This window comes from Elgaria multicarinata, chromosome 4, assembly GCF_023053635.1.
Source record: "Elgaria multicarinata webbii isolate HBS135686 ecotype San Diego chromosome 4, rElgMul1.1.pri, whole genome shotgun sequence".
In the NCBI taxonomy this organism is placed as follows: domain Eukaryota; kingdom Metazoa; phylum Chordata; class Lepidosauria; order Squamata; family Anguidae; genus Elgaria; species Elgaria multicarinata.
Window position 1 is genome coordinate 4,813,867 of NC_086174.1, and position 26,964 is coordinate 4,840,830.

Genomic DNA, 26,964 nt, shown 5'->3' on the forward strand with positions numbered 1-26,964 from the left:
ATTTTTGTTTTCACGTTAGACCTTGGTGGAACCAACTAACACTGTTACATGGAATTTGCGTCTTTCTGCCAATCAAGGCCTTCTTTACGCAGGACAGCTCCTGCTCTTCGATACGTCCCCCAAGGTGTGCCTTTCTGCCATGCTTCTAATCAATATCACAGAAGTGTTGTATTTAATAGGTATTTTATTTTGCTACTCTCTTTTTACGTTCATGATGGCTAAGTTACTTTTTGAATAAGTAATGCATTTTCTGGCCAGAGAAGGACAGGGAGTCCTCTGAACGATATCTTTTAAAGATATATCAATATAACCGATATAAGACACACTTATTAATTATTCTTAAGTGTTGTTATCTGCCAAGAACCTTTGGGGATTATGGTACATTTGGCTTTAAAAGTCCCAAGAATGTAAGAACATCAGAAGTGCCCTGATGCTGGATCAGACCAAGGGTCCATCTAGTCCTACCTGACTCTCTAGAAAGCCACTGAGTACTGAGTTAGGAAGGGTCAAGGGTCTGAGGCCGTTGCTAGACCAGGTGTTAGCGCGGTGTGAGGCCCGGTCTCCCTCCTGTGCATCCAGATGACGCACAGGGGATTCCGGGGTCAGGAATCCCTTAACCAAGTCCTCCCTTAACCAAGCGGATTTGCTTATGGCCCGGCTTTTCCCCAGCCCCGGCCTGAGGTCGGGGCTGCGGAAGGTCTAGCAGGGTCCGTGGCTTTTCCCGGCTGCTCGCTTACTTGCGAGTAGCCGGGAGAAGCCATGCACTGGGCACAGCTCTCCATAGGAGCGCTGTGCCCATCGGGCTGGGGGGGGGGAAACACGGGGGGGGGAGGAGATGGGGGCCAGGGGAAAGACCGGACCTGGCAGGAGGGGGGGGGAGAAGGACGGGCACGGGCATCGGGGATGGGGGACGGGCCTGGCGAGCGGGCACGGGCATCGGGGACGGGCCTGGCGAGCGGGGGGTAAAGAAGAATGGGCACGGGACGGGCATCGGGGACGGGGGAAGAAGAACGGGGACGAGGACAGCCATGGCGGACGGGGGGAGGACGGCTGAGTGAGCGGGCAGGGGGGCATCAGACATCGTGGGGGGGAAATCAGGGGGAGTGGGGAACCCTTTATTATTTTTAAAAAATACTTACCTTTTTTGTTGGTGCGCTCATGTGCACATGGCCCTTTAAGGGGGGAAAAAGCGGAGCACGCAACGGGGCTTTCCCTTGCTCCGTCGCGTGCTGACGTCTGGAAAAGGGCGACAGCGCGCGCTAGCTGTAGCGCGCAGTCGCCCCTCCTCCCAGACGGATTATCTGGTAGGTCTAGCAAGGCCCTGATTGAAAATAAATTAGACAGCTTATGAAGTTTAATCAATTAAGTGGTTAGATTACACATTTTTTTGACTGACTGAAAAGGTGTTCCTTTTCACCGGACTGCAGGTGTTTTAAAAAATATAGCCCTTTTCATGAGTTCTTCTGCTCCGCCGTTGCATCCATCACCCTGAATGAGTAGAGGGCAGTGGTCTGAACAGAAGAGCCTCCATTGATATATAATTAAAGATTCCCCTACGCAATTAAGAACCCTGGAAGAACGCATCAAGAGGGCAACTGTTACCAATCCAGGTACTTGTAAAAACTGCACCATCTTTAAAGAGGCATCCCTTCCTATTTTCTTTTACATAACTAGGAATGCTTCTTCTAACATGATGCCTGCCACAACATCTACATTAGGGTGACCCTATGAAAAGGAGGACAGGGCTCCTGTATCTTTAACAGTGGCATAGAAAAGGGAATTTCAGCAGGTGTCATTTGTATATATGGGTAACCTGGGGAAATTCTTTCTTCATCACAACAGTTAAAGCTGCAGGAGCTATACTAGAGTGACCAGATTTAAAAGAGGGCAGGGCACCTGCACCGTTAACTGTTGTGATGAAGAGGAAATTTCACCAGGTTCTCCATATATACAAATGACACCTGTTGAAATTCCTTTTTCAATACAACTGTTAAAGATACAGGAGCCCTGTCCTCCTTTTCATAGGGTCACCCTAATCTACATGCCTCAACTGAAAGAAAGAAAGAAAGAAAGAAAGAAGAAACCATGCATGTTCCACCAGAACTACTGGGTTTTTCTCATATGCTCTGGAAATGTTAATTGATTAATCAACTAAAATTCATATGAAATAGTTCACCAAGACTTCTTTAATTGAAAGACAGTGCTGCTGTCATCCACCTGCCATTCTAATGGCCTGATGCTATGTATGTTTAGCTAGCAGCAAGCCCTACAATCCTATACACGCTTCCCTAGGAGTAAAGTCCTAGACATGTAGGTGGTCGCACTTGTCAGTCTGATTTAGGCTGCAACTTATTTATTTATTCATTTATTTATTTTATTACATTTATATAAACTTAGCAGGGAGTAAACTAGGGTGACCCTATGAAAAGGAGGACAGGGCTCCTGTATCTTTAACAGTTGCTTAGAATTTCAGCAGGTGTCATTTGTATGCATGCAGCACCTGGTGAAAGTCCTTCTTCATCACAACAATTAAAGCTGCAGGAGCTATACTAGAGTGACCAAATACAAAAGGAGGCAGGGCTCCTGCAGCTTTAACTGTTGTGATGAAGAGAGACTTTTACCAGGTGCTGCAGGACACCTGTTAAAATTCCCTTTTCAATGCAACTGTTAAAGATACAGGAGCCCGGTCCTCCTTTCCATAGAGTCACCCTAAGTAAGCACCACTGAATTCAGAAAGACTTACTTGCAAGTAATCATGCGTAGGGATTGTGCTGCTAATTCCAAAGTGTGCATAGGATCAGGCCGTCCCTCAGTTTAGTTTTGCTTACAATTTTATTATTTAACTCTTGATTCATTTAAAAATCTGGTCATTTTAGTCATTTTGATGCCTCTAGATTAAAGATTACGTTGCCCATTGATGTGAATCAGTAGACCCAAGCCACTTCCACAGTATATGCAGCGGTGGGTCCTTTACTGATACCTTAAACTGGTTTAGGCCTACAAGAAATGCATTCCACCGAAAAAGAAAAAAGCCTCACTAAGCTAGGGTGTTTGTATCCATACTTTCTGCAGAGAGCACTTAAAAATAATTTTTCAAAAGCATGTTCTGATTTTATTTTGGGATTTGCTCTGAATGTAAATAACTTGGTTAATTAAGTGGACTTTTTTACTGAGAGCCTACAGGGGTTACTCTTTGGTAGCATATACAGAGAGTGTGTTGCTATGGGAACTGCACTGTCACCATGGCCTCCCTCTTGATTTCACGGCCAATCTGTAATAATATAAACAAGGAAAAATCCTTTCAGCTAGGAGCAACACTAAACTGCGAGACAAATCTTAAGCTCCAGAGGAAGTGCTCAGTCACTCCCCTCACAAGGGATCTGTCTCTCATGGATGGGCTACACACAGCAAGAATCATAGAGTTGTAAGGGGCTTTAGAGATCATCTAGTCTAACCCCCTGTTTAATGCAGGTTTGGAACCACAGGTTGCAGCTACAGCATCTCTGACAGATGGCCCTCCAGCCCCTGCTGAAATAGAATCCCATAGAATAGTAGAGTTGGAAGAGACCTCTAAGGCCATCAAGTCCAGCCCCTTGCTCAATGCAGGAATCCACCCTAAAGCATCCCTGACAGATGGTTGTCCAGCTGCCTCTTGAAGGCCTCTAGTGTGGGAGAGCCCAACACCTCCCTAGGTAACTGGTTCCATTGTCGTACTGCTCTAACAGTCAGAAAGTTTTTCCTGATGTCCAGCTGGAATCTGGCTTCCTGTAACTTGAGCCCATTATTCCGTGTCCTCCACTCTGGGAGGATTGAGAAGAGATCCTGGCCCTCCTGTGTGACAACTTTTGAAGTATTTGAAGAGTGCTCTCATGTCTCCCCTCAATCTTCTCTTCTCCAGGCTCAACATGCCCAGTTCTTTCAGTCTCTCTTCACAGGGCTGTTTCCAGACCCCTGATCATCCTGGTTGCCCTCCTCTGAACACGCTCCAGCTTGTCTGCATCCTTCTTGAATTGTGGAGCCCAGAACTGGACGCAATACTCTAGATGAGGCCTAACCAGGGCCGAATACCAAATACCTCCAGCAAAGGAGAACCCACCACCTTCCAAAGCTCTTACATTAGGAAGTTTATTCTAATGTTTAGCCAAAACCTGCTGCTCCGGAATGTCCATCCCATAGTTCTAGTCCTGCCCTCTGGAGCAACAGAAAACACATCTCTCCATCTTCTGTGTTACCGCCTTTCAGATATTTGAAGACCATTATCACGGTTCCCTTAATCTTCTCTTCTCCAGGCTAAATATGCAACTGATGCTTACAGCAAATATTGGGGGACACCCTCCCCCAGGGAACTGCAGTTGGCCAAGGGTTCTAGGCATGTGTTTCCTGTATATTTGCATTCTGCAGAAACGTAAGGACCTGCATTTTCCTGTAACATGTGCAACGTCACTCCAATGCTTCATCTAGCTTGTAAAATGGGCTATATTCTTTAAGAATCATCCACTTCAAAAAGTAGCTGATTGTAGTGTCAGGTTTAGAGTGCCAGGCTAGATCAAGGTTCAAATCCCCACTCAGTCAAGAAGCTTACTGGGTGACTTTGGGCCTAGCAACCTAACCTACCTGTTGTGAAGATAAAAGTGAGCAGGGAGAGAACCATGTTCACCAGCTTCAGCAGCTTAGAAAGAAAGGTGGAATATAATACATAGAATCATAGAATCATAGAATAGCAGAGTTGGAAGGGGCCTACAAGGCCATTGAGTCCAACCCCCCTGCTCAATGCAGGAATCCACCCTAAAGCATCCCTGACAGATGGTTGTCCAGCTGTCTCTTGAAGGCCTCTAGTGTGGGAGAGCCCACAACTTCCCTAGGTAACATGCAATAAATGATTGTCTTCCTGGATCTGTTCAGCAAGCCTAGTGTTCTCTCTCATGATTTGAGCTTCGGCTCCCGGAGAAATCGTGGGTTAGGTTGTGGCCTCCTGCATTCTTCTTCTGAACCTGGTCCACCACTACTACCATCACCCAGATACTCCCAGACAAGGCTTTCATTGTCCCATCACCCTGCCTCATTCACGGAATGTGGTGGGGTGGGGTGGGGTGGGGTGAGGTCCACACAACATGGACTTCCACTGCTTTGGGATAAAGACTGGCTGACCCTGCTCAATGCATCTTCTCCTACAATACTCATGTGGGTTCAGAAGAAGAAACCAACACAACCCTCTCAAATTGCTTTGATGGTGGGGAGGTGACTGAGCAGGACAGGGGTCCCGCATTACCTAAAAACAATGTGATAAATACTGCAAATAAATAAACAAATTTGCACACAACCCAAGTTATAGCAGTTCACTCCACAGTTTCCTCCTGTCGGAGAAAACTCTTTACATCAGAGGAAGGCAGTGAATGCAACCTTCCGTGTTTCAAATAAACTCATCTTCAGAGAACCTGGGTATCTCCATCTGGTCAGGAGCTGCCCAGAAGACTTTTTCTGTACTAGTGCCCCTGCTATTAAAAATAAAATTAAAAAAATGCCCTCTCCTAGAGATGTGTGCCCGATTTACTGAATTTTCGGCACTAGGTCAAAACTGTTTGTTGTATTTCCCCAAGCTATTGTGAACAATATTGTGTTTTTATTGCCGCTGATGCTGTGTAACGTGCTGTTTTATCAGCTCTGTTTTTGTAATGGCATTTTAATGTGACTTTATCTCGGTTATTATTGCTGTGTGCTTTTATTCTTAGAAGCTGCCTTGACATTTCTCTGAATTGGAAAGAATGGGGAGGAGGAATGTTTTGAAACATCAAAACTGAGGAATTCGCTACCGCAAGGCATAGGGAGAGCCACTAACTTGGATGGCTTTAAAAGGGGGCTGGATGAATTCTGGAAGAGGCTATCGATGACTACTAGCCCTGATGGTTGTGTGCTACCTCCAGTATTGAAGGCAGTACGCCTATGTACACCACTTTCTGGGGAATGTGGGTGGGAGGGTGCTGTTGCACTCATGTCCTACCTATGTGCAACAATGGCCAACCAGCTGCTTCCCTGGGTGGCCACTTGGCCACCGTGTGCTGCACTAGATGGACCCTTGGTCTGATCCAGCATCAGGGCTCTTCTGATGTTCTTATGAATAAACAAATCAGGGATGGCTCCAGGGCCGTTTCTACACCAGTTAGACAGCTAAGGTGTCAGACTGGGAGTCAGGAGATCCGGGTTCTAGTCCCCCCTCAGCCACGGAAAACCCACTGGGTGACTCTGGGCCAGTCACAGACTCTCAGCCCAACCCACCTCACAGGGTTGTTGTTGTGAGGATAAAAATGGAGAGAAGGAAGATTATGTACACTGCCTTGGGTTCCTTGGACAAAGACAGGTGTGATATAAATGCTAAAATAAATTAAAATAAAATAAATACACCCGCTTTTTTTCCTGGGATCTTCCCAGGATCACCCTGTGCATGCAAATGATACACAGGGGATCCCGGGAGCAAGGAGGGATGATCCCTCCATTTTCCTGGGATAATCCTTAGGTGTAGAAAGGGCCCACATTTTTGTGAGTCTTTGGGAAAGTCTGGGTTCCACACTTCAAGAAGGATGCAAACAAGCTGGAGCGTGTTCAGAGGAGGGCAACCAGGATGATCAGGGGTCTGGAAACAAAGCCCTAGGAAGAGAGACTGAAAGGACTGGGCATGTTTAGCCTGGAGAAGAGAAGATTGAGGGGAGACATGATGGCACTCTTCAAGGACTTGAAAGGTCGTCACACAGAGGAGGGCCAGGATCTCTTCTCGATCCTCCCAGAGTGCAGGACACGGAATAACGGGCTCAAGTTAAAGGAAGCCAGATTCCAGCTGGACATCAGGAAAAACTTCCTGACTGTTAGAGCAGTACGACAATGGAACCAGTTACCCAGGGAGATTGTGGGCTCTCCCATACTAGAGGCCTTCAAGAGGCAGCTGGACAAACCTCTGTCAGGGATGCTTTAGGGTGGATTCCTGCATTGAGCGGGGGGGGGGGGGGGGTGTTGGACTCGATGGTCTTGTAGGCCCCTTCCAACTCTACGATTCTATGATTCTATGCTCAACGGTCCCTCTCCCTGAATCTACCATCTCACTACCATGGCCAACAGCTGCTATTGCTCTTCCTCCTCATTGCTATTTTTTTATTTATTTATTTATTGCATTTTAATACCACCCAATAGCCGAAGCTCCCTATCACTTGCTTGCATGGGAAGAGCCTCAGTTTCACACTACCTCAGGCTTCACAACAACCCTGTTGCAAATGGGGTTTAATTCCATCTCTTAAGGGAAGTGTCTGCTGCTAGGATCGGGCCTTTTACAGCCGTGGCACCAAGATTGCAGAATTATCTCCCCATACAAAACTGAAGGTCTTGGGCAGCTTTTAGAAAGGGCTTCAAAATCTTTTTGCGCTGTTTTTTTTTTGGCCTGTCTAGTTAAGAGCTTTCAGCTGAGTTCATAGAATCATAGAATAGCAGAGTTGGAAGGGGCCTACAAGGCCATCGAGTCCAACCCCCTGCTCAATGCAGGAATCCCCCCTAAAGCATCCCTGACAGATGGTTGTCCAGCTGCCTCTTGAATGACTCTAGTGTGGGAGAGCCCACAGGCTCCCTAGGCCATTGGTTCCATAGTCATACTGCTCTAACAGTCAGGAAGTTTTTCCTGGTGTCCAGCTGGAATCTGGCTTCCTTTAACTTGAGCCGTGTTATTCCGTGTCCTGCACTCTGGGAGGATCGAGAAGAGATCCTGGCCCTCCTCTGTGTGACAACCTTTTAAGTATTTGAAGAGTTCTATCATGTTACACAATCCCTTGTTGTTTCAAAGAGGTTTCATTGTGTGCTGTTCCACTCCTTTTGTGGCATATTCTCCACCTGTAAGTTGATTTGAGTGTAAGAAAGACATCCACAGGCACTTTTTCATAAAAACTAATAAATGTCCCTTGTTATGAGAAAACAAGGGCCCAGTGTCTTTATTCCTTTAAAAACTATAAACTTGTCTATACCGAGATGTTTTGAACATTGCTGTGTGTTTTTTTTAAAAAAAGTCTATCATCTTATTTGAGGATACAGTAAACTAATTATATGCAAAATACGTCTTGACAAGTGTGTATCTAAAATGGTGGAATGTGTTGTTTCAAAAGGTGAAACGATATTGATATAAATACCCCAGAAGCATTCCTTTTATTGGTTTTCATTCTTGGTATGAACAAATTGTCACCATATATGGAAAAGATTCAGGGAAAAATAAAATGTCATCCCAACTTCCAATTATGTGTATTTGTGTGCAGGTCCCCCAGCAGGGGAATTTCAAAGCCACCATGGTCCATAGGGAATATCGACACAGATACATTTTTGCCAGTATTTCATTAGTCCATCCCAGTTATCAGGATTGGGATCAACGCTAGGCTTGGCTTTGCACCTGCCAAGGCCCACATCCAAGCAGTGCCCCACTGACAAGTGCGCCCCCTGGAGTTGTTCCTGCTCTTCACCCTTGCAACCTGCGTGTTCACCTGCCTCTCGCTCTGGTCCAGACAACAGTGGTGGTTCGAAGCAGGAGGAGACACGGCCTCCTTGCTCCCTGGCTCTCTGACTGCCAAGCAAGGAAGTGGCAGCCATGATGAGAAAGCGGAGGAGGGGTACAAGCAGTTTGAGACAATGGCGGTGAGAAGTTGGACTCACCAAAGGAGGCAGGCCATTGAAGGTATCTTGCCCAAAGGTCCTTAAAAAGCTGGAGCCAACTCTGGCAGTAATGTCAGGGCTCCTTTTTATACAGGTACAGCAGGAAAATCACCCAGAAGTATTGCCAACAGCTGCTCTGGCATATTGTGTTGGCTGGCGGCTGCAATGTCAGGTTGGTGGTGAATCCACTCTGGGCTTCAGTCAGAACTAGGGTGACCCTATGGAAAGGAGGAACGGGCTCCTGTATCTTTAACAGCTGCATAGAAAAAGGGATTTCAGCAGGTGTCCTTTGTATGCACACAGCACCTGGTGAAATGCCCTCTTCATCACAGCAGTTAAAGCTGCAGGAGTTATACTAGAGTGACCAGATACAAAAGAGGGCAGGGCTCCTGCAGCTTTAATTGTTGTGATGAAGAGGGAATTTCACCAGGTGATGCGTGCATACAAGGACACCTGCTGAAATCCATAACCACTCCCCACAAAAATAATCCTCTGGAATAATTTACCACTGGGGTTCTGCCAGGCCCCACCATTGCAGGCTTTTACGAAAGAGCTGAAAACATATTATTTCACTCTGGGCTTCCCCTGATTATATTTTATTGGACTCGGTTGTGGCTGTAGTTGCGTGTTGTAAGTTTTATTTTACGCTGGCGTTTCCTGTATTTTAGAAGGTTTGCCGCTCTTTCTGTTTTTATTGCGTTTTTGCTGGTTTTATGACGTTTTTAACATTTTAAATATCGTTATCTGTTTTCGTTATGTTACATAGAATCATAGACGGAAAGTACTGGCAAGATGGTTTGGGAAACTGACTTGAAGGAACTAATAGGGCAACAGAGTTGGGAAGGGATATGGAAACAACGAGTGTTGAGAAATATGTCTGTGAGGATAAAAGAAAATTATTATAAGATTGTATGGAGGTGGTACCTAACCCCGGTAAGATTAAATCAAATAAATAACTTGAACTCAGCAAGCTGCTGGAGAGGTTGTCAAAAGAAAGGAACGTATTTACATATGTGGTGGAAATGTGAATTTGTGCAAAAATTATGGAAAATGGTGTTTAATGAGATAAAAGAAATTTTAGGAATGGAGATTGAAGAGACACCTATAGTAGCATTGTTATCATTATATGGAGAATTGAATTGTACCAAAGAGACAAAAGAATTGATAACGAATTTGTTAACAGCAGCAAGATTAATGATATCTAGAAACTGGAAGGTTGAAGGGGATTATCATATAGAAGAATGGTATAAAGAAATATGGAATATTGCTATTAATGAAAAATTAACATGTAATATAAAAGTTAGAAGAGGGATGATAAAAACGAATGATTTTGAGGGAATATGGAAACAGTTTCTAGAATTTGTTTTATCAAAGGGGAGAGGGAAAACACCTCCGGAGGAAGCAATGAGATTCTGGAAACATGAATAAGATCCCGTGGGTGGGAGAAGCACTTTTATGTTAAGTATGATTATGTTAATAGAATTAAGCTAGAATATATATGATCAAATGTTTATTTTATATTATTGTGTATTACATAGTATTGTTTTATTGTACTGATGTATTGATTTGTATTGATTTATGTTGATGTTTAATAAAAAGTTTTTAAAAGAAGAATCATAGAATTATAGAATAGCAGAGTTGGAAGGGACCTACAAGGCCATCGAGTCCAACCCCCTGCTTAATGCAGGAATCCACTTTGTTTTATGCCACCTTGGGAGGGCTCCTGCCCTGGAAGGCGGCCCAAAAAGATATTTTAAATAATAATTAAATTTAAAAATGGATCTGAGAAAGGGTGGTTTATATGTATACCAGGCTAGGATGTAATTTATCCCCAAGTCCAGACTATCTGCAGGCAGACAGCAGATGAAAGAGAGGCCTTGGTGAGCAAGAAATAAAAGACGCAATCCACTGGGAATTTCTTCCCCATAGTAAGGAACAGAGAATGGGTAAGAAACAGGCTATATCCAAATTTAGTAAAAGTCTGAAAGATCCCCAAATATGGTTAGCAGTTAGAATCTAAGTATGGAAGCATAAAATGCTCCCAACTTTCAGGGAGAGCATATTTAAATGCATCCCCTCCCCAGAAAAGCAACCCTTTCCCAAATGCTAAAATCTACTCACAATCATAATTAAAAGCCATTCATATTATTGGCTGCAACTCTTACAAAATTATAGTAAAATGAAGTTTTAATAATGAAACTTTTAAAAACACTGGGCAGGTTAAGCTTCTGATTCCTAACCTGTAGGCCAAAACATCTGGAGCAGTCTTCCTCAACCTGGGGTGCTCCAGATGTGTTGGACTACAACTTCCAGAATGCCCCAGCCAGCTGGCTGGGGCATTCTGGAAGTTGTAGTCCAACACATCTGGAGCACTCCAGGTTGAGGAAGGCTGATCTGGAGGATACCACACTATAGGGAATCTGTGTAGATGCCTTTTTAATCTTTTGTAAAGCGCCCAGAGAAGTTTGGCTCTTGGACGGTATAGAAATGTGATCAATGAATAAACACATGAAACCTCGAAAAGTTGTATTTCCTAAGGTTAAATTGTATTTTGCCACTCATGAAATCCAATGGACTTCAGCTGTCTGGGGGAAGGTGGGAGTTGTAGTTTAAACATCTGGAAGGCCCCAGATTCAGGAAGCCTGGCCTACAACATGGATGGAGTATCTATAAATGGTGAAGCCTCCCCAACCAACCCACAGACCCCTTTCTCAGCCGCCCCCCCAGGGGCCATATGAGTTGGTCCTGCCTTCTTTTGGCTCTGGCCTTGCCCACTGAAGGCAGCCACAAGGGAATGTAGCCCTAAGATCATAAAAATATTTCTCACCCTTGGCTTACAAGGACCTGTCTAACTCTATCATTCTACCCATTTGACACAGAATATCCCACTGTCGTATAAGTTCGGGGGTGCTTAGAATTTGGCAGCTGCTTTATAAATATATAGCCAGATACAAAGTGAGTACAAACGCTACAGATCAGATGGTAGGAACATCAGAAGTGCCCTGATGCTGGATCAGACCAAGGGTCCATCTAGTCCAGCACTCTGTTCACACAGGGGCCAACCAGCTGTCGACCAGGGACCAACAAAGCAGGACATGGTGCAACAGCACCCTCCCACCCATATTCCCCAGCAACTGGTGCACACAGGCGTACTGCCTTCGGATACTGGAGATAGCTCACAACCATCAGGGCTAGTAGCCATTGATAGCCTTCTTCTCCAGGAATTTATCCAACCCCCTTTTAAAGCCATCCCAATGGGTGGTCATCACTACCTCTTATGGTAGTGACTTCCACAATTTAACTATCTGCTGTGTAAAGAAGTACTTTCTTTTATTTGTCCTGAATCTCCAACCAATCAGCTTCATGGAATATGACCCAGGGTTTTGAGAGACGGAGAAAAATGTCTCAATCTCCAAACTCTACAGATTGATGCTACCCGAATCTGCACTGCGCAAATGCGCAGCTTGGACGAAGCCCAGGAGCAGAGAGCCTTCACCGCAGCAAAAGACATATGCTTGGAATCAGGGTGGATAAAAATCAATGATTTTTTAAAAAACAATTAAAAAATCGGTTTTTAAAATTTAAATCGGATTTTTTTTTAATTTAAATCAGATTTTTTTTCGAGGAAAAATCTATCTAAAGGTAGTTTTCTATTTGAGATACATTATAATCCAAAGGTTATTCATCATGAAATAAGGATTAGATTTTAACGGAACGGAAGCTAAAAGGAAGGGAACAGACGAGAAATATGGAGTGTCTGCTTCCTTTGACCTCAGCTCTGTATGCTTATCTAATAGGAAAAAATGTACACCGATAAGCGGCTCCAGGTTCAGTAGAACGCATTCAAGCACAGCTGATAAACAGCTGAAATGCTATTCCTGAGGGACATTTTCCTGTGTCCTCCTGCTCTTTTATACAGACCCAGGTTATAGTTGCAGAATTTGGGATCTGGAAAGGAACGGGCATTCTAAGAGCCTTCTTCCGCCCCCTCTCAAAAGGATCGTGTTATTTTATTTTAAAAATCAGTCATTTTCCCAAAGGGATAAAACCCGCTCATGGCGACGTGCAATTAAGATAAATAAAATACAAATTTTAAAATAATCCTATAGGGCTTACACAGAGAGCAGTCACAAAAAAACTCTTCCTGACAATTTAACAGAGCAGAAAAGCAGAGTTTATACTTAAAGCTACCCAAAAAAAGGAATATATGTGTCAGATCATAGCTCTTTGTTATCCAGTTTTGTCTACCCTCCGGCAACTCACAGCTTTTTCCAGGGTATTTCCTAATCAGGCTACTTGAGATCTTTTTTAAAAAAGAAATGCCAGGGCCTGGAACCGGGGCGCTGTGCATGCAAAACATGTGCTTTATCATGCTGCCATAATCTACTCCCTGGAATTTTCTACTTCCCTCATAAGATCCCATCCCCTTTTGCCTCTCAAGGAGTGCCGCAGGAACGCCACAAATACAGACGCCGTAGCTTGCCGGATCCACTTTGTTTTTTGCGAGAATTGCAAGATCCCTCTCATCTGAGGGTACCCTTGTGTGCTTATCAGACGTGTGGGACAAGCCTTAGATTAAGGATACACCAACACCATCTTTCCCAACAGAGCATAAATATCTCTTCAAAGACCCATCCCAACACCCTCTGACGCCTGTAAATTTTCCCTCCTCATGAACTCGCAGCTCTGGCTGACATCAATAGCACCTCGGTGACGCTCGTCAGGGAAGTGTTATGAAGTGTCTGGCATGGGACAGGCCGCAGGGAGGTGTCAACAGGGCCAGCAGCTATGAATCGGACACAGCAACATCTATAAAAAGGGTGTCGTGTGTATTTTTAACCTCCTCCCAACTGTACCCTTGAAAAGCTATGGATGTGTTTCTGTGTTAAGTCCTTCACAGCACGATTGCACTAAAGGGAGGGGGGAGTGAACGCCAATGAACCCACAATAAATTGGCCCACTTCCTCAGGACCCATGCTCCAGACCAGAGTTCCCCAACCTGGTGCTCTACAGACGTGGTGAACTACAACCATAAAAGACTCTTTATCCTACACAGCACCAGAGCCAGTCTCTCTTTTCATACCAGATAATGGCGCTTTTTCTCCTTTTTTTCTGAACTACAACTCCCAGCGTCCCCCATCCAGATTGGGGGCTGGCTGGAGAATGATGGGACATCCAAAGGACACTAGGTTCGGGAAGGCTAGTCCAGACAATACTACACTATGCAAACCGACATAGTTTAGGGACTGGAATCCCCTAAAACTCCAGTCCTGCCATGCACATGCACTCACAGACACACATACATTCATCAACCGGAAAACTGCCCAGGTAGACCTTTCCTCCATGGAATGCCAGAACATGGATATCCAGCTGAGCTACTCCATGGATGCGAGACAAGGAGGAAATATTAACAACAGCTGGTATTCTTGGGTGCTTACAGCTTGGGTGCTTACCTGCTGGCATTCTTGGGTGCTTACCTGCTGTTGGCTTTGCTCCTCAAGGTTGAGCTTGACCTCCAGCGACTGTCGAGCTTCCAGGAAGGCTTTGCGGTGCTTGCGGTCGGCCATGTAGTACGACATGATGCCCACACAGATGGTACACAGGTAGATAGCAACATTGGACAAGATCTTGAACGAAAGAGATGAGGGGGGGAGAGAAATGACAGCTATCAGTCTCCAGAAGATGGGGTGATCTCCTTCCTCCAGAAGATGGAGGTATGCGAGATAGCGACACTTTTAGGCCCACTTTCCCAGGTGTGAGGTTTTCCCTGCATCTGGTGTTTTCCATGAATTTTGGCCTTCAGCTTCCATAATTCCCCCCACTGGCCATGCTGCTGAGGCTGATGGGAGTTGTAGTCCAAAATATCTGGAGCACACCACCTTGCTCACCTCTGCTATAGCCTATGCTGTATAGACGCAGAAATGGCACAGATCCTGTATGGACGTATTACAACCCACATTACAAGATGGGCAAGAATGAAGGACTCATCACCCTTTGAAGCGGCTCTATATTGGGTCATCCAACCCATTTCTCTGGACTGGCAGAGGCCGTGTAGGGCAGGAGTCGGGAAGGCACGGCCCTCCACATGCTTTTGGACTCCGTTGTAGCTGTGAAGCTCTGAATCAGCTTTGAATCATCTCACATGCGGATAAAGTGAAATGGAAGAGTTACTTCTGAGTTAATAAGCAAATATCCACCCTCACACCCCTCTTTCTCCCTGCACTGGGAGGGGAACCCGTAAGCAGAGGGGGGGGGCAGTAGGGCCAGTTGGCATGGCCCTACAATTCTGAGGGGGCCTACTCCAAGTCCCCCTGGGCAAAGTTGCTTGATTTTTCTGTTGTTGATGATGAATTTGCCCAAAGAAAAGCACGTAAGGCATTTCTGAATGTGAAGAAATTATGTCTTGCCATTACCTTTTTTTAAATAAATCGTTCTAGTTCGTATGTAATTAGAACTGATTAAAAAAATACTTAATGAGCAGTTTGCAATGGGGCCTACATTTCCCAACTGGCATGGGCCTACTACCAGCTTTGCCCGTCCCTGCCCGTAAGCCCAATATTATGAAAGACTGAGCATCAGCGGTACTAATACAATAAAACCAGACCCACGGCTGCTCTTATATCTCCTTGCCCCCTGTAGATGTGGCTGTATGAAGAAGGGGAGGGGCAGGGAAGGAAGAGGAGAGCGAAATTTGCAAAAGCACGGATCCTTACTACTACTAAGAGTAGACACTGCCATGGTCCTGGCCCTGAATGGCTGAGAGCAGCAGCAACAGAAGCCTGTGATGTTTCTTCCTGGATCTGCAACTGCAGCCCAGAGAGGAGGCAGAGAAGAAAGAGAGAAAAGGGGGGAGAGGCGTTTACAAAGCACCGATCCTTCGATTCTTCACACATCCTGAGGCTCAGTCCCCTAACCCTACTTAGAGTAAGCATGATTATCCAGCAACTGACTCCACGTTCCCAACACAGCAAGTTTGAATGAAAAAGGCCTGGCAAAGGAATTCTCCAGATCTCTCTGCTCCTGTACTCCCATAAGAACATAAAGTAGGGCCCTGATGCTGGATCAGACCAAGGGTCCGTCTAGTCCAGCACTCTGTTCACACAGTGGCCAACCAGCTGTCGACCAGGGACCAACAAGCAGGACATGGTGCAACAGCACCCTCCCACCCATGTTCCCCAGCAACTGGTGCACACAGGCTTACTGCTTCGGATACTGGAGATAGCACACAACCATCAGGGCTAGTAGCCATGGATAGCCTTCTCCTCCAGGAATTTATCCAACCCCCTTTTAAAGCCATCCAAATGGGTGGCCATCACTACATCTTGTGGCAGTGAGTTCCATAATTTAACTATGCACTGTGTGAAGAAGTCCTTCCTTTTATTTGTCCTGGATCTCCCAGCCGTCAGCTTCCTGGGATGACCCCATTGGGTTCTAGTTTTACACTGACCATGCACCCCATTGGGTTCTAGTTTTACACTGACCATGCCATTCCTAACATACACAAAAGGATCCAGTTCAAGAGATGCTGGGGTGGGTGGGGATTAATCATTCCAAATATTCCACAGAAGAATTGGCAAATCTATATGGTTTGGGGCCATGTTCCCTCCCGAAGGACCAGGTTTATAGCTTTGAGGGTTGCTAGATTCAGTGTTGTCATCAGAGACCTCTGTGTCACGCTGTGTCTTTCGTCTGATGATCCCTTATAGATAAGAGAGAACATCAGAAGTGCCCTGATGCTGGATCAGACCAAGGGTCCATCTAGTCTAGCACTCTGTTCACACAGTGGCCAACCAGCCGTCGGCCAGGGATGAACAAGCAGGACATGGTGCAACAGCACCCTCCCACCCATGTTCCCCAGCAAATGATGCACACAGGCTTACTGCCTCGGATACTGGAGATAGCACACAACCATCAGGGCTAGCAGCCATGGATAGCCTTCTCCTCCAGGAATTTATCTAACCCCCTTTTAAAGCCATCCAAATGGGTGGCCATCACTACATCTTGTGGTAGTGAGTTCCATAATTTAACTATGTGCTGTATGAAGAAGTACTTCCTATTATTTGTCCTGAATCTCCCACCAATCAGCTTCATGCGATGACTCTCTATCCACATTCTCCATACCATGTCCAGCCGGAATCGGGCTTCCTTTAACTTTAGCCAGTTATTCCATGTCCTGCACTCTGGAAGGATCGAGAAGAGATCCTGGATCTCCCACCAATCAGCTTCATGGGATGACCCCGGGTCTCCCTATCCACATTCTCCACACCGTGCATCATTTTGTCCACCTCCATCATGTCTCCCCTCAGCCTCCTTTTTTCCAAGCTAAACAATCCCAATTGATGTAACCTTCCCTCATAGGGGAGATGCTCCAACCCCCTCATCATTTGAGTTGCCCTTTTCTGCACTTTTTCCAGCTCTATAATATCCCTTTTGTAGGTGTGGTGGCCAGAACTGTACACAGTATTCCAATTGTGCTCACACCATCGTTTTGTATCAAGGCAATGACTTACTCGCAAATAGACGAGGTTCGAGCTCTACTCTCCCCCGTCACCCCGCCCCACCCGACTTTCCCTTCCGCCAATCATCACTCAAAGTACGCCCACTGTCCTAAACCGCATTCACCCTACCAATGAGAACCACAGTGACGGCGGAGTAGAGTTAAATTACGCGGTAAAACTGGATTGAGAAAATGCGCACCTTTGGGACGGAAACCACGATGGGGCTGTGAATTGGAGGCTGCATCGTATAAACAAAGCTGTGCAACTTCGCAGCCACAAGGGAGTAAATAGACGTGCCCCCTGTAGGGCTAGCGCAGAATCCTGACTGAAACGTTGGAGAGCGGCTGCTGCCACTGCCAGTCAGTGTCAACAGTATGGAGCTAGATGGACCAAAGGTCTGATTCGGTATAAGGCAATTTCCTGTGTTCCTGTATTCCAGTAGATCTAGGCACACGGAATTGTCCCAGTCTTCCACATCAAGCAGCAACCTTTCAACCAATCGTTCAAAAGGATATTGCACAGAAATTAAAGACTTCCCTGGAACAAAGAAACCCGCAAGAAAACGGAGAGTTGAGTTGCCAAGTGTGACCACAACACTTTCACTAGCCTGTTCCTGTGCCCATCCACAGAAATCAGTAAGCAGAGCTTTTGCCACAGGGAGATAAGCATTGAGCACTTGCCAAGGATTGCAAATCATGTCAGGCGTCTTCCAGCTTCACTGGCTGCCAGTCCAGGTCCAGCCCCGATTCAAAGTGCTGGTATTAACATTCAAAGCCCTAAACAGCTGGGGGCCAGGCTATCTGAAGGAACGCCTCCTCCCATATGTACCTGCCCAGTACATCCTCAGGGGTCCTTCTCCGTGAGCCCCTGCCAAAGGAAGTGAGGCAGGTGGCTACCAGGAGCAGGGCCTTCTCTGCTGTGGCACCCCGGCTGTGGAATGAGCTCCCTAAGTCGCCTGGCACCTACACTATATTCTTTCAGACGCCAGGTGAAGACCTTTTTCTTCCCTCAGCCTTTTAACAGTCTATAAATTCCTGCATTGAGCAGGGGGTTCAGTTCCTGCATTGAGCAGGGGGTTGGACTCGATGGCCTTATAGGCCCCTTCCAACTCTGCTATTCTATGATTCTATGAAATTTAATTTTAACTTGGCTGTTTTAAATTTGTATTTTAAATTTGTATTTCTGCACTGGTGCTGATTTTATCCTGGTTGTGCTTTTATATTGTATTTTATATTATTATTATTATTATTATTATTATTATTTATTTATTTATTTATTTATTTATTTATTTATATAGCACCATCAATGTACATGGTGCCGTACAGAGTAAAACAGTAAATAGCAAGGCCCTGCCGCATAGGCTTACAATCTAATAAAATCATAGTAAAACAGTAAGGAGGGGAAGAGAATGCCAACAGGCACAGGGTAGGGTAAGCAGGCACAGGGTAGGGTAAAACTAACAGTATAGAGTCTGCACAACATCAAGTTTTAAAAGCTTTAGGAAAAAGAAAAGTTTTTAGTTGAGCTTTAAAAGCTGTGATTGAACTTGTAGTTCTCAAATGTTCTGGAAGAGCGTTCCAGGCGTAAGGGGCAGCAGAAGAAAATGGACGAAGCCGAGCAAGGGAAGGAGAGGAGTCTGGGTAGCCAGTCTTTCAACCAATGATATAGCTCCAGCTAAAATAACTCCTATCATGTGTTTATACTATTTGTTTTATACTTTGAATGGTTTTTAATTTTTGTGAACCCCCCAGACAGCTTCGGCTATTGGGCGGTATAGAAATGCAATAAATAAATAAATCAGGCACAGGAACACAGGCTGGGGTGCGAAGAGGGACTTGGCAACCCTCCCAGGACCACCACCCACGGTGAGATGTGGGTGTGTCTGAGCTGCTCCCAATATGTCCTGGGATATAGAGGATTTTTACTCTCCATTTCTTGGTTCTCTCAGATGCCCGTTGTCTAATCTCTTAATTAAAGCTTATGAAGGTGTTTTGGAAAAACAACAACTGTCAAGTCTCTAAACAGTTCAGTGCCAAGGGGGACGAAGACAGCTGGGGAAAGCAACTTCTTAAAAGGAGCTGGCATCCGACCACCAGGTAACAAACAGTTCCTAACTTCAGTTAAAGAACTGGATCAGCCTTCCCCAACCTGGTGCCCTCCAGATGGATGATGATGATGATTTATTACAGTTATATACCGCCCCATAGCTGAAGCTGTCTGGATGGTTTACAAAAATTAAAATCAGTGAACATTAAAAACAAAAATAAAACCATAAAAATCATAAAAAAGCAAACAAAAACAGACAATATCTGTTTAAAACAACTATTCTGGGGTCAGTTAAAAAAACTCAGCATATGCTGTTAAATGCCTGGGAGAAGAGAAAAGTCTTGACCTGGCGCCGAAAAGATAACAATGTTGGCACCTGGCGAGCCTCGTTGGGGAGATCTTTCTATAATTGGGGGGCCACCACTGAAAAGGCCCTTGTTGCCATTCTCCGAGCTTCCCTCAGGGTAGGCTCCCGGAGGAGGACCTTAGATGTTGAGCGCAGTGTTAGACTACAATTCCCATCTTTCCCAACCAACATGGCTAATCGCCAACCTATCTGGAGGGCTGCAAAGAAGGTTTATGAGACGAACAACTTTGCGAGATGGATCAATTCCATTAATACATGTTTCTGGTAGGTGCCAAACTTATTTTCAGCATTTAGAAGAGAGTGTCTGCGGAATTTATTTATTTATTGCATTTTTATACCACCCAATAGCCGAAGCTCTCTAGCAAGATATCACAGGAGACAATTACCTTGCTAGAGGAAATTCTGCAGACACTATCTTCTAACAACCCCGAGGAAGGCCTTTGAATAAAATACAGGCTGAAATGCATCGGGCTTCGTGAAAATGATTTATTTGCATCCTAAGAACCCATTTCTCCTTTTTTTCCTGATCTGGCTTGGATATTCTCTTCCTTTTGTTTTGTTTTTTTGGTGTTTTATCCAAGACTTGGCTGAAACACAGAGACTTCCCGGGCTCATCTACACCAAGCAAGATATTCCACTATGAAAGTGGTATATAAAGGCAGGAGCCACACTACTCTTTGTAGCGGTATTGAAGTGCACTGACAACTGTTGGGGCCCATTGACGCTTATCATATACCGCTTTCATGCCACTTTCATAGTGTTATATCCAGCTTGGTGTATTTATTTATTTATTTATTTATTTATTACATTTTTATACCGCCCAATAGCCGGAGCTCTCTGGGCGGTTCACAAAAATTAAAACCGTAATAAAACAACCAACAGGTTAAAAGCACAAATACCAAATACAGTATAAAAAGCACAACCAGGATAAAACCACGCAGCAAAATTGATATAAGATTAAAATACAGAGTTAGAACAGTAAAATTTAAATTTAAGTTAAAATTAAGTGTTAAAATACTGAGAGAATAAAAAAGTCTTCAGCTGGCGACGAAAAGAGTACAGTGTAGGTGCCAGGCGGACCTCTCTGGGGAGCTCATTCCACAACCAGGGTGCCACAGCAGAGAAAGCCCTGCTCTTAGTAGCCACCTGCCTCCCTTCCTTTGGCAGGGGCTCACGGAGAAGGGCCCCTGTAGATGATCTTAAGGTCCGGGCAGGTACATATGGGAGGAGGCGTTCCTTCAAATAACCTGCCCCCAAACCGTTTAGGGCTTTAAATGTCAATACCAGCACTTTGAATCGGGCCCGGACCTGGACTGGCAGCCAATGAAGTTGTAAAAGGACTGGCATAATGTGATCTCGCCGGCCAGTCCCTGTTAGTAAACGGGCTATAGAAGTGTTATGGGCCCCAACAGTTGCCAGTGCACTTCAGTGCCACAATAAATCAGTGGTGTAGATCCTGCAGTGCACTTCAATACCGCTATAAAGCAGTCGTGTGGCTCCTGCCTTTTATATACCGCTTTCATAGTGGAATATCTTGCTTGGTGTAGATGAGCCCCTAGAACTGAACGCCGCCTTTTCTGTAATGGAATCAGCAGCACCTAAGGGTGGGCCCTCAGTGACAGAACACCAGCTTTGCATGAAGGAAAAAACACACACCAGGCAATTCTAGGTGTGGCTAGAAAAACCCTTCCTGAAATCCTGAAGAGATGCTGCCAGTCAGTGTCGACAGTACTGGCCTACATGGACCCCTGGTCTGATTCAGTAGAAGGGATCTTCCAATCTTCCTAAGCCAAAGGCATCCTTGAAATGGAAACTTCTCCTGCTCCTTCTCTCTCAGCCAGCCACACCATCAAGCAGCAGGAAGGCAGTGGATTCACGGGGCGGGGGCAGGGTGGATTTGGGGCAACTGCCCAAAATAGGCTTTCCTCCCTCTCTCACCCTGACCTTAAATTTGGGGAGTAGCTACCAAAGGTTGTGTTTTTCCATATAAATATACTTTTTATTTGGTTTTTTTTTTTAAGCTATTTTCTGTGGTTTTTATTTAAGTCTATTCCTCTGGGGTTGCTAAGAAACAATAAACAGAAGGGCAATGTTTGTCTTTCAGACTGCACTGCGTCTGAACCGTCGCTTAAAAAAAAAGAACGGGGGAGGGGATTATTCACGTGTCACACTATGCATCTCTAGAGCATCCTTCCCCAACCTAGCGCCCTCCAGACGTGTTGCACTACAACACCCAGCATCCCCAAGCCAGTACGAGTGTGGCTCATCCACAACCATTCTCCTCATGAGCACCAGGTTGGGGAAGGCTGCTCTATATATTTCTCTAACCCCGTTCCATGCATCGTCCTGGTCTTCCTCCCCTCTTCTTCTCCTCCTTTTTGTTGGATAATAGGAACAACTCCGCATGCTGCTAGACACTAGGGGGCGATCAAGAATAAGAACGTAAGAATTGCTATGCTTGGATCAGACCAAGGCTGGACATCAGGAAAAACTTCCTGACTGTTAGAGCAGTACGACAATGGAACCGGTTACCTAGGGAGGTTGTGGGCTCTCCCACACTAGAGGCCTTCAAGAGGCAGCTGGACAACCCTCTGTCAGGGATGCTTTAGGGTGGATTCCTGCATTGAGCAGGGGGTTGGACTCGATGGCCTTGTAGGCCCCTTCCAACTCTACTATTCTGTGATTCTATGACATGATAGCACTCATCAAATACTTGAAAGGTTGCCACACAGAGAAGGGCCAGGATCTCTTCTCCATCCTCCCAGAGTGCAGGACACGGACTAATGGGCTCAAGTGACAGGAAGCCAGATTCTGGCTAGACATCAGGAAAAACATCCTGACTGTTAGAGCAGTCTGACGATGGGTTGGACTCGATGGCCTTGTAGGCCCCTTCCAACTCTACTCTTCTATGATTCTATGATTGTATAAGGGTCCTTCCAGTCCAGCAATCTGCTCCCACAGTGGCCAGTCAGCTGCCCTTGGGAAACCCACAATTTCCTGTAGCTTGAAAAGTTCCCATTTCCTGCTCCCTCCCCTTCCTCTTTCTTCTTCCTCTTCCCTCTGCCACAAGCACCTTGTGGGCTCTCCAGGAAGGAACAAAGGAACCATATCTCATGCATTTGCTCACTTACACTCACTTACCCAGTGTTAAGGGGTGCTTGTAGTTAAACAGTGTTAGATAGCCTTCTCTGATGATGTGTATACAAGCACTAATAAAGTAAGTTGTCTTGAAATTCTTCTAAATTGGCTCCAGGCTATGTTTATTGCCTCCGATACTAAAGGCTGTGTTGCCACGCTTTCTGTATATAAAGCAACTCTGCTGTAAGCCACACCATACTTTCCATCACTTTTTAGATTGTAAAGGCGTATACAAAGATCTTTGTGAATATTTACCAGTTACTAAGTACCCAGTATGCATGAAGTGCTCTAGAAACCGTCGTTAACACTTGTTGGGAAGCTCTAGACAAAAGTTGTAAATAAATAACATGCAATAATAAATGAGGGGAAAAGTTAAACTTTCCTTTATTAACAGCCTTCTCTGGATGTAACCCCACAACATTGGTATTAATCTGTTTAAGGGATATGTCCTCCCATATTACTGAAAGGGTCTCTAAGTTTCTCATGACCTCAACGCAAATTAGAAAAATAACGCTGCAATCCTTCTGAGAGAAGTAACTCACTAAGCCGTATTTTGTTTTTATGTCACTTTTTATCTATTCTTTGCATGTTTTGGTGTTGATTTTGCTGGTCTGTGACCGTAATAAATAACAATTTGATTTGAAATGAGGAAGAAGACGACAAAAGCTGCACCTGTTGGATTTCTGACTGCCCCACAGCAGTCCTTCCAGAAGAAGGACTGTGGACACCGTGGAGGTTTAAAAATCAGCAGAACGAAGAATGCCCCACTGAACATGCTGACAAAGAAAAACCGTCAGGGAAAGATGGGGGAAACCCATCCCTGCCTCCTCCCGCTCATAAATGTGCACCAGTGACTTGCTATTTTTAACGCCTTGGAGTTGTCATGACAACCCAGTTCTAAAGCACCGAAGATGCGCCGGCTCCAGGGTTGGGTTTTTTTTAAGCCATGTCACAACAGCTACTACCGGCCACACAGCAAATGTGTGGGAGCTCACTATTCTGGGATAGCTGTATATTTTTTAAAAAAGGGGTGGGGTGGGGTGGGGTGGAAAGAGCATTAGCCCAAAAGGGAACCTGCCCTTTTGGTTATTTTCCCTGCTCCTGCATACAGCTTTCCCACAGCACAGAAATGCAGCGATGGTAAAGGTTGCATCAATTGGATTATTGATTGATTGATTGATTGATTGATTGCATTTCTATACCGCCCAATAGCCGAAGCTCTCTGAGCGGTTTACAAATTTAAGACAATTCAAAACAAAACAACAGTATAAAACCATAATATAAAATACAAGATAAAAGCACAACCAAGATAAAAACAGCAGCAATGCAAAAATACAAATTTAAAATACACATTTAAAACAGCCAAGTTAACATTAATTTATGGACTGTTAAAATACTGGGAGGAAAAAAAGGTCTTCACCTGGAGCCTAAAAGAATATAGTGTAGGTGCCAAGCGAACCTCCTTAGGGAGCTCATTCCACAGCCGGGGTGCCACAGCAGAGGAGGCCCTGCTCCTGGTAGCCACCTGCCTCACTTCCTTTGGCAGGGGCTCATGGAGAAGGGCCCCTGTAGATGATCTTAAGGTCCGGGCAGGTACATATGGGAGGGGGCGTTCCTTCAGATAGCCTGGCCCCAGGCCCTTTAGGGCTTTAAATGTCAATACCAGCACTTTGAATCAGGCCTAGCGAACCTCCTTAGGGAGCTCATTCCACAGGCGGGGTGCCACAGCAGAGAAGGCCCTGCTCCTGGTAGCCACCTGCCTCACTTCCTTTGGCAGGGGCTCATGGAGAAGGGCCCCTGTAGATGATCTTAAGGTCTGGGCAGGTACATACGTGAGGAGGCGTTCCTTCAGATAGCCTGGCCCCAAGCCCTTTAGGGCTTTAAATGTTAATTTAAATGTTAATTTCTGCCTGGCATGCAACTGTTGCAGGAAAGGCAAAGCGGTCTGCTAGATAAAAAGGGAAAAAAGAAGCAGAGTGGAGTGGGGGAGTCCTGTTCCGTTCCTGTCCTTTGAGGAATTCTTTGGTGCCATGGTTGGGCATGGTTGGGCACCGGCTGATGGCCCGGAGAGGGCTGACTGATAAGAGCTCCTGGACCCACTCCTCCTCTTCACCACTGCATCCTGCCTGTTTATCCGCCTATTGGATCTGCACCCCGTCGGTTAAACAGCGCAGGTGCAGGATCACAGCCTCCGCGGGGCTTCCCTGCGATGGAGTGACGTCAAGACAGTGCTTTCGCCATGTAATGGCACTTCACAGCCAACCCAGGGCGGGGTCTGGTGGAAGGCGACCAGCGAACAGTCGCCTTCCACCAGGAAGAGAGGGGAGACAGCTCGGGGACCCAGAAGGCCGCCCAGAAACCCCGCACTCCATCCTGGGCGCTGGCATTACCCGGGAGAAGAAAACCTGGTGCCATGAAGACAGTTCCCTAGAATCGGAAGGGACTGTTTAGGCCATAGAATAGTAGAGTTGGAAGGGGCCTATAAGGCCATCGAGCCCAACCCCCTGCTCAATGCAGGAATCTACTTCAAAGCATCCCTGACACCCCGTTGTCCAGCTGCCTCTTGAAGGCCTCTAGTGTGGGAGAGCTCACCACTTCCTTAGGTAACTGATTCCATTGTCGTACTGCTCTAACAGTCAGGAAGTTTTTCCTGATGTCCAGCGGGAATCCGGCTTCCTTTAACTTGAGCCCGTTCTTCCGTGTCCTGCACTCTGGGAGGATCGAGAAGAGATCCTGGCCCTCCTCTGTGTGACAACCTTTTAAGTCTTTGAAGAGTGCTATCATGTCTCCCCTCAGTCTTCTCTTCTCCAGGCTAAACATGCCCAGTTCTTTCCGTCTCCATCGGGACCAACGCCTTTCTCAGTGCAGGAATCCAGTTTAAAGCACCCCTGACAGATGGCTGTCCAGTCTCCGCTTGAAGGCCTCCAGTGACAGAGACCCCATCACCTCCCTAGGCCCTTGGCTCCAATGCTGGTTTGGACTGCAGCCTACGAAACAAGATGGGTTTGAAAGGCCTCACTGCCTTAACCGCAGCGGAAGGTTTAGAAGCAGCTTGTGTGTTATTATTGTGCATGTTTCTGACTCCAGAGGTGTCTGGCTCCCTGTGGAGACCGTCCAGCGCTTCAGTTGCCAGTGTTAAACACAAGCAATTAGCTTTAAAAAGGGCCGGGAGACGAAGAAACAGAAAACACAAACAAAGCCCAACAGCCGAGATGCATCGCTAGATGGAAAGAAAAATGCTGGAGCTGAAAACTGCCACCGCACACTAGCAATAGCACACAACTCACCTAGCCAGGCAACCCTGGATGCAAGGAAGTTAAGAGTCATAGGCCTGGTTCAGACAACACGCTAAACCATGCTGCTTAACCACAAAATGGTTAATCCCTCAACCATTTTGTGGTTAAGCAGCATGGTTTAGTGCAGTGGTTCCCAAAGTGGGCGGTACTGCCCCCTTGGGGGCGGTGGGATTGCATAGGGGGGCGCTAAGAGGCAAAGGGGCGGCAGGGGGGCGCTCCAGGTGGTCTTTTTCGAGAAGCGCCTCTCCAGAAGGGCTTAAAACCCAGGGACATTTTTATAGGAGAAGGTAGTTTGGTCCCAAGCCATATAGGGGAAGAATATACTCATGTATTAATACCGTTTAACAGTGAATTGAAATGTTTCAAAAGCACCAGAACCCTAATGAAGAGACATACCCTGCTTGGTGTGCCCCGTCACGCCGGCTGCAAAACAGAGGCGTTCGCTCTCTTTTCTCTCCCTCCCTCAGCAAGCCTGCGGCGGGTGCTTCGGATTTTGAATAAATATTCAATTAATTGTTACTGTTTTGAATTTTATTGTTATTATCTTTCTTAGTAGGTCATTGAAAACCGCTATTCTGAATAATGATTTTTATAGGGTAGGGTAGGGGGGCAGTGGGCATGAGTTTGTGGAACCAAGGGGGCGGTTACCTGAAAAAGTTTGGGTACCACTGGTTTAGTGTGTTATCTGAACGGGGTCTAAAAATGGACAAAGGGGTGGCAGACTTTTGAGCTGCCAGTGTTAAACGTTTCTGAGAAGCAGAACGTTATGTTGGAACGTTTCTGAGAAGCAGATCACCTAGGCTTAAAAGAGTATTTTAAAGATGCCCCACAGCAGCTACAAAGCTGTCTGGAACAGTGACTCTCCACATCAGTAGTCAGGCTGAAAAGCAGCGTGCCTCTGAACATGTCAAGTCAATCATCTATGTCACATTTCTCCAACAACATT

General features: G+C 45.8%; 1 protein-coding gene across 1 annotated transcript in view; it reads right to left on the minus strand.

Moving 5' to 3' along the window:
- ADCY3 (adenylate cyclase 3) overlaps positions 1-26,964 on the minus strand; it is a 123,645-nt gene that overhangs the window by 79,118 nt on the left and 17,563 nt on the right. The window contains exon 2 of the mRNA XM_063123784.1: positions 14,151-14,300. Coding sequence (XP_062979854.1) covers positions 14,151-14,300 — 150 coding nt within the window. The remainder of the gene's footprint in view (positions 1-14,150; positions 14,301-26,964) is intronic.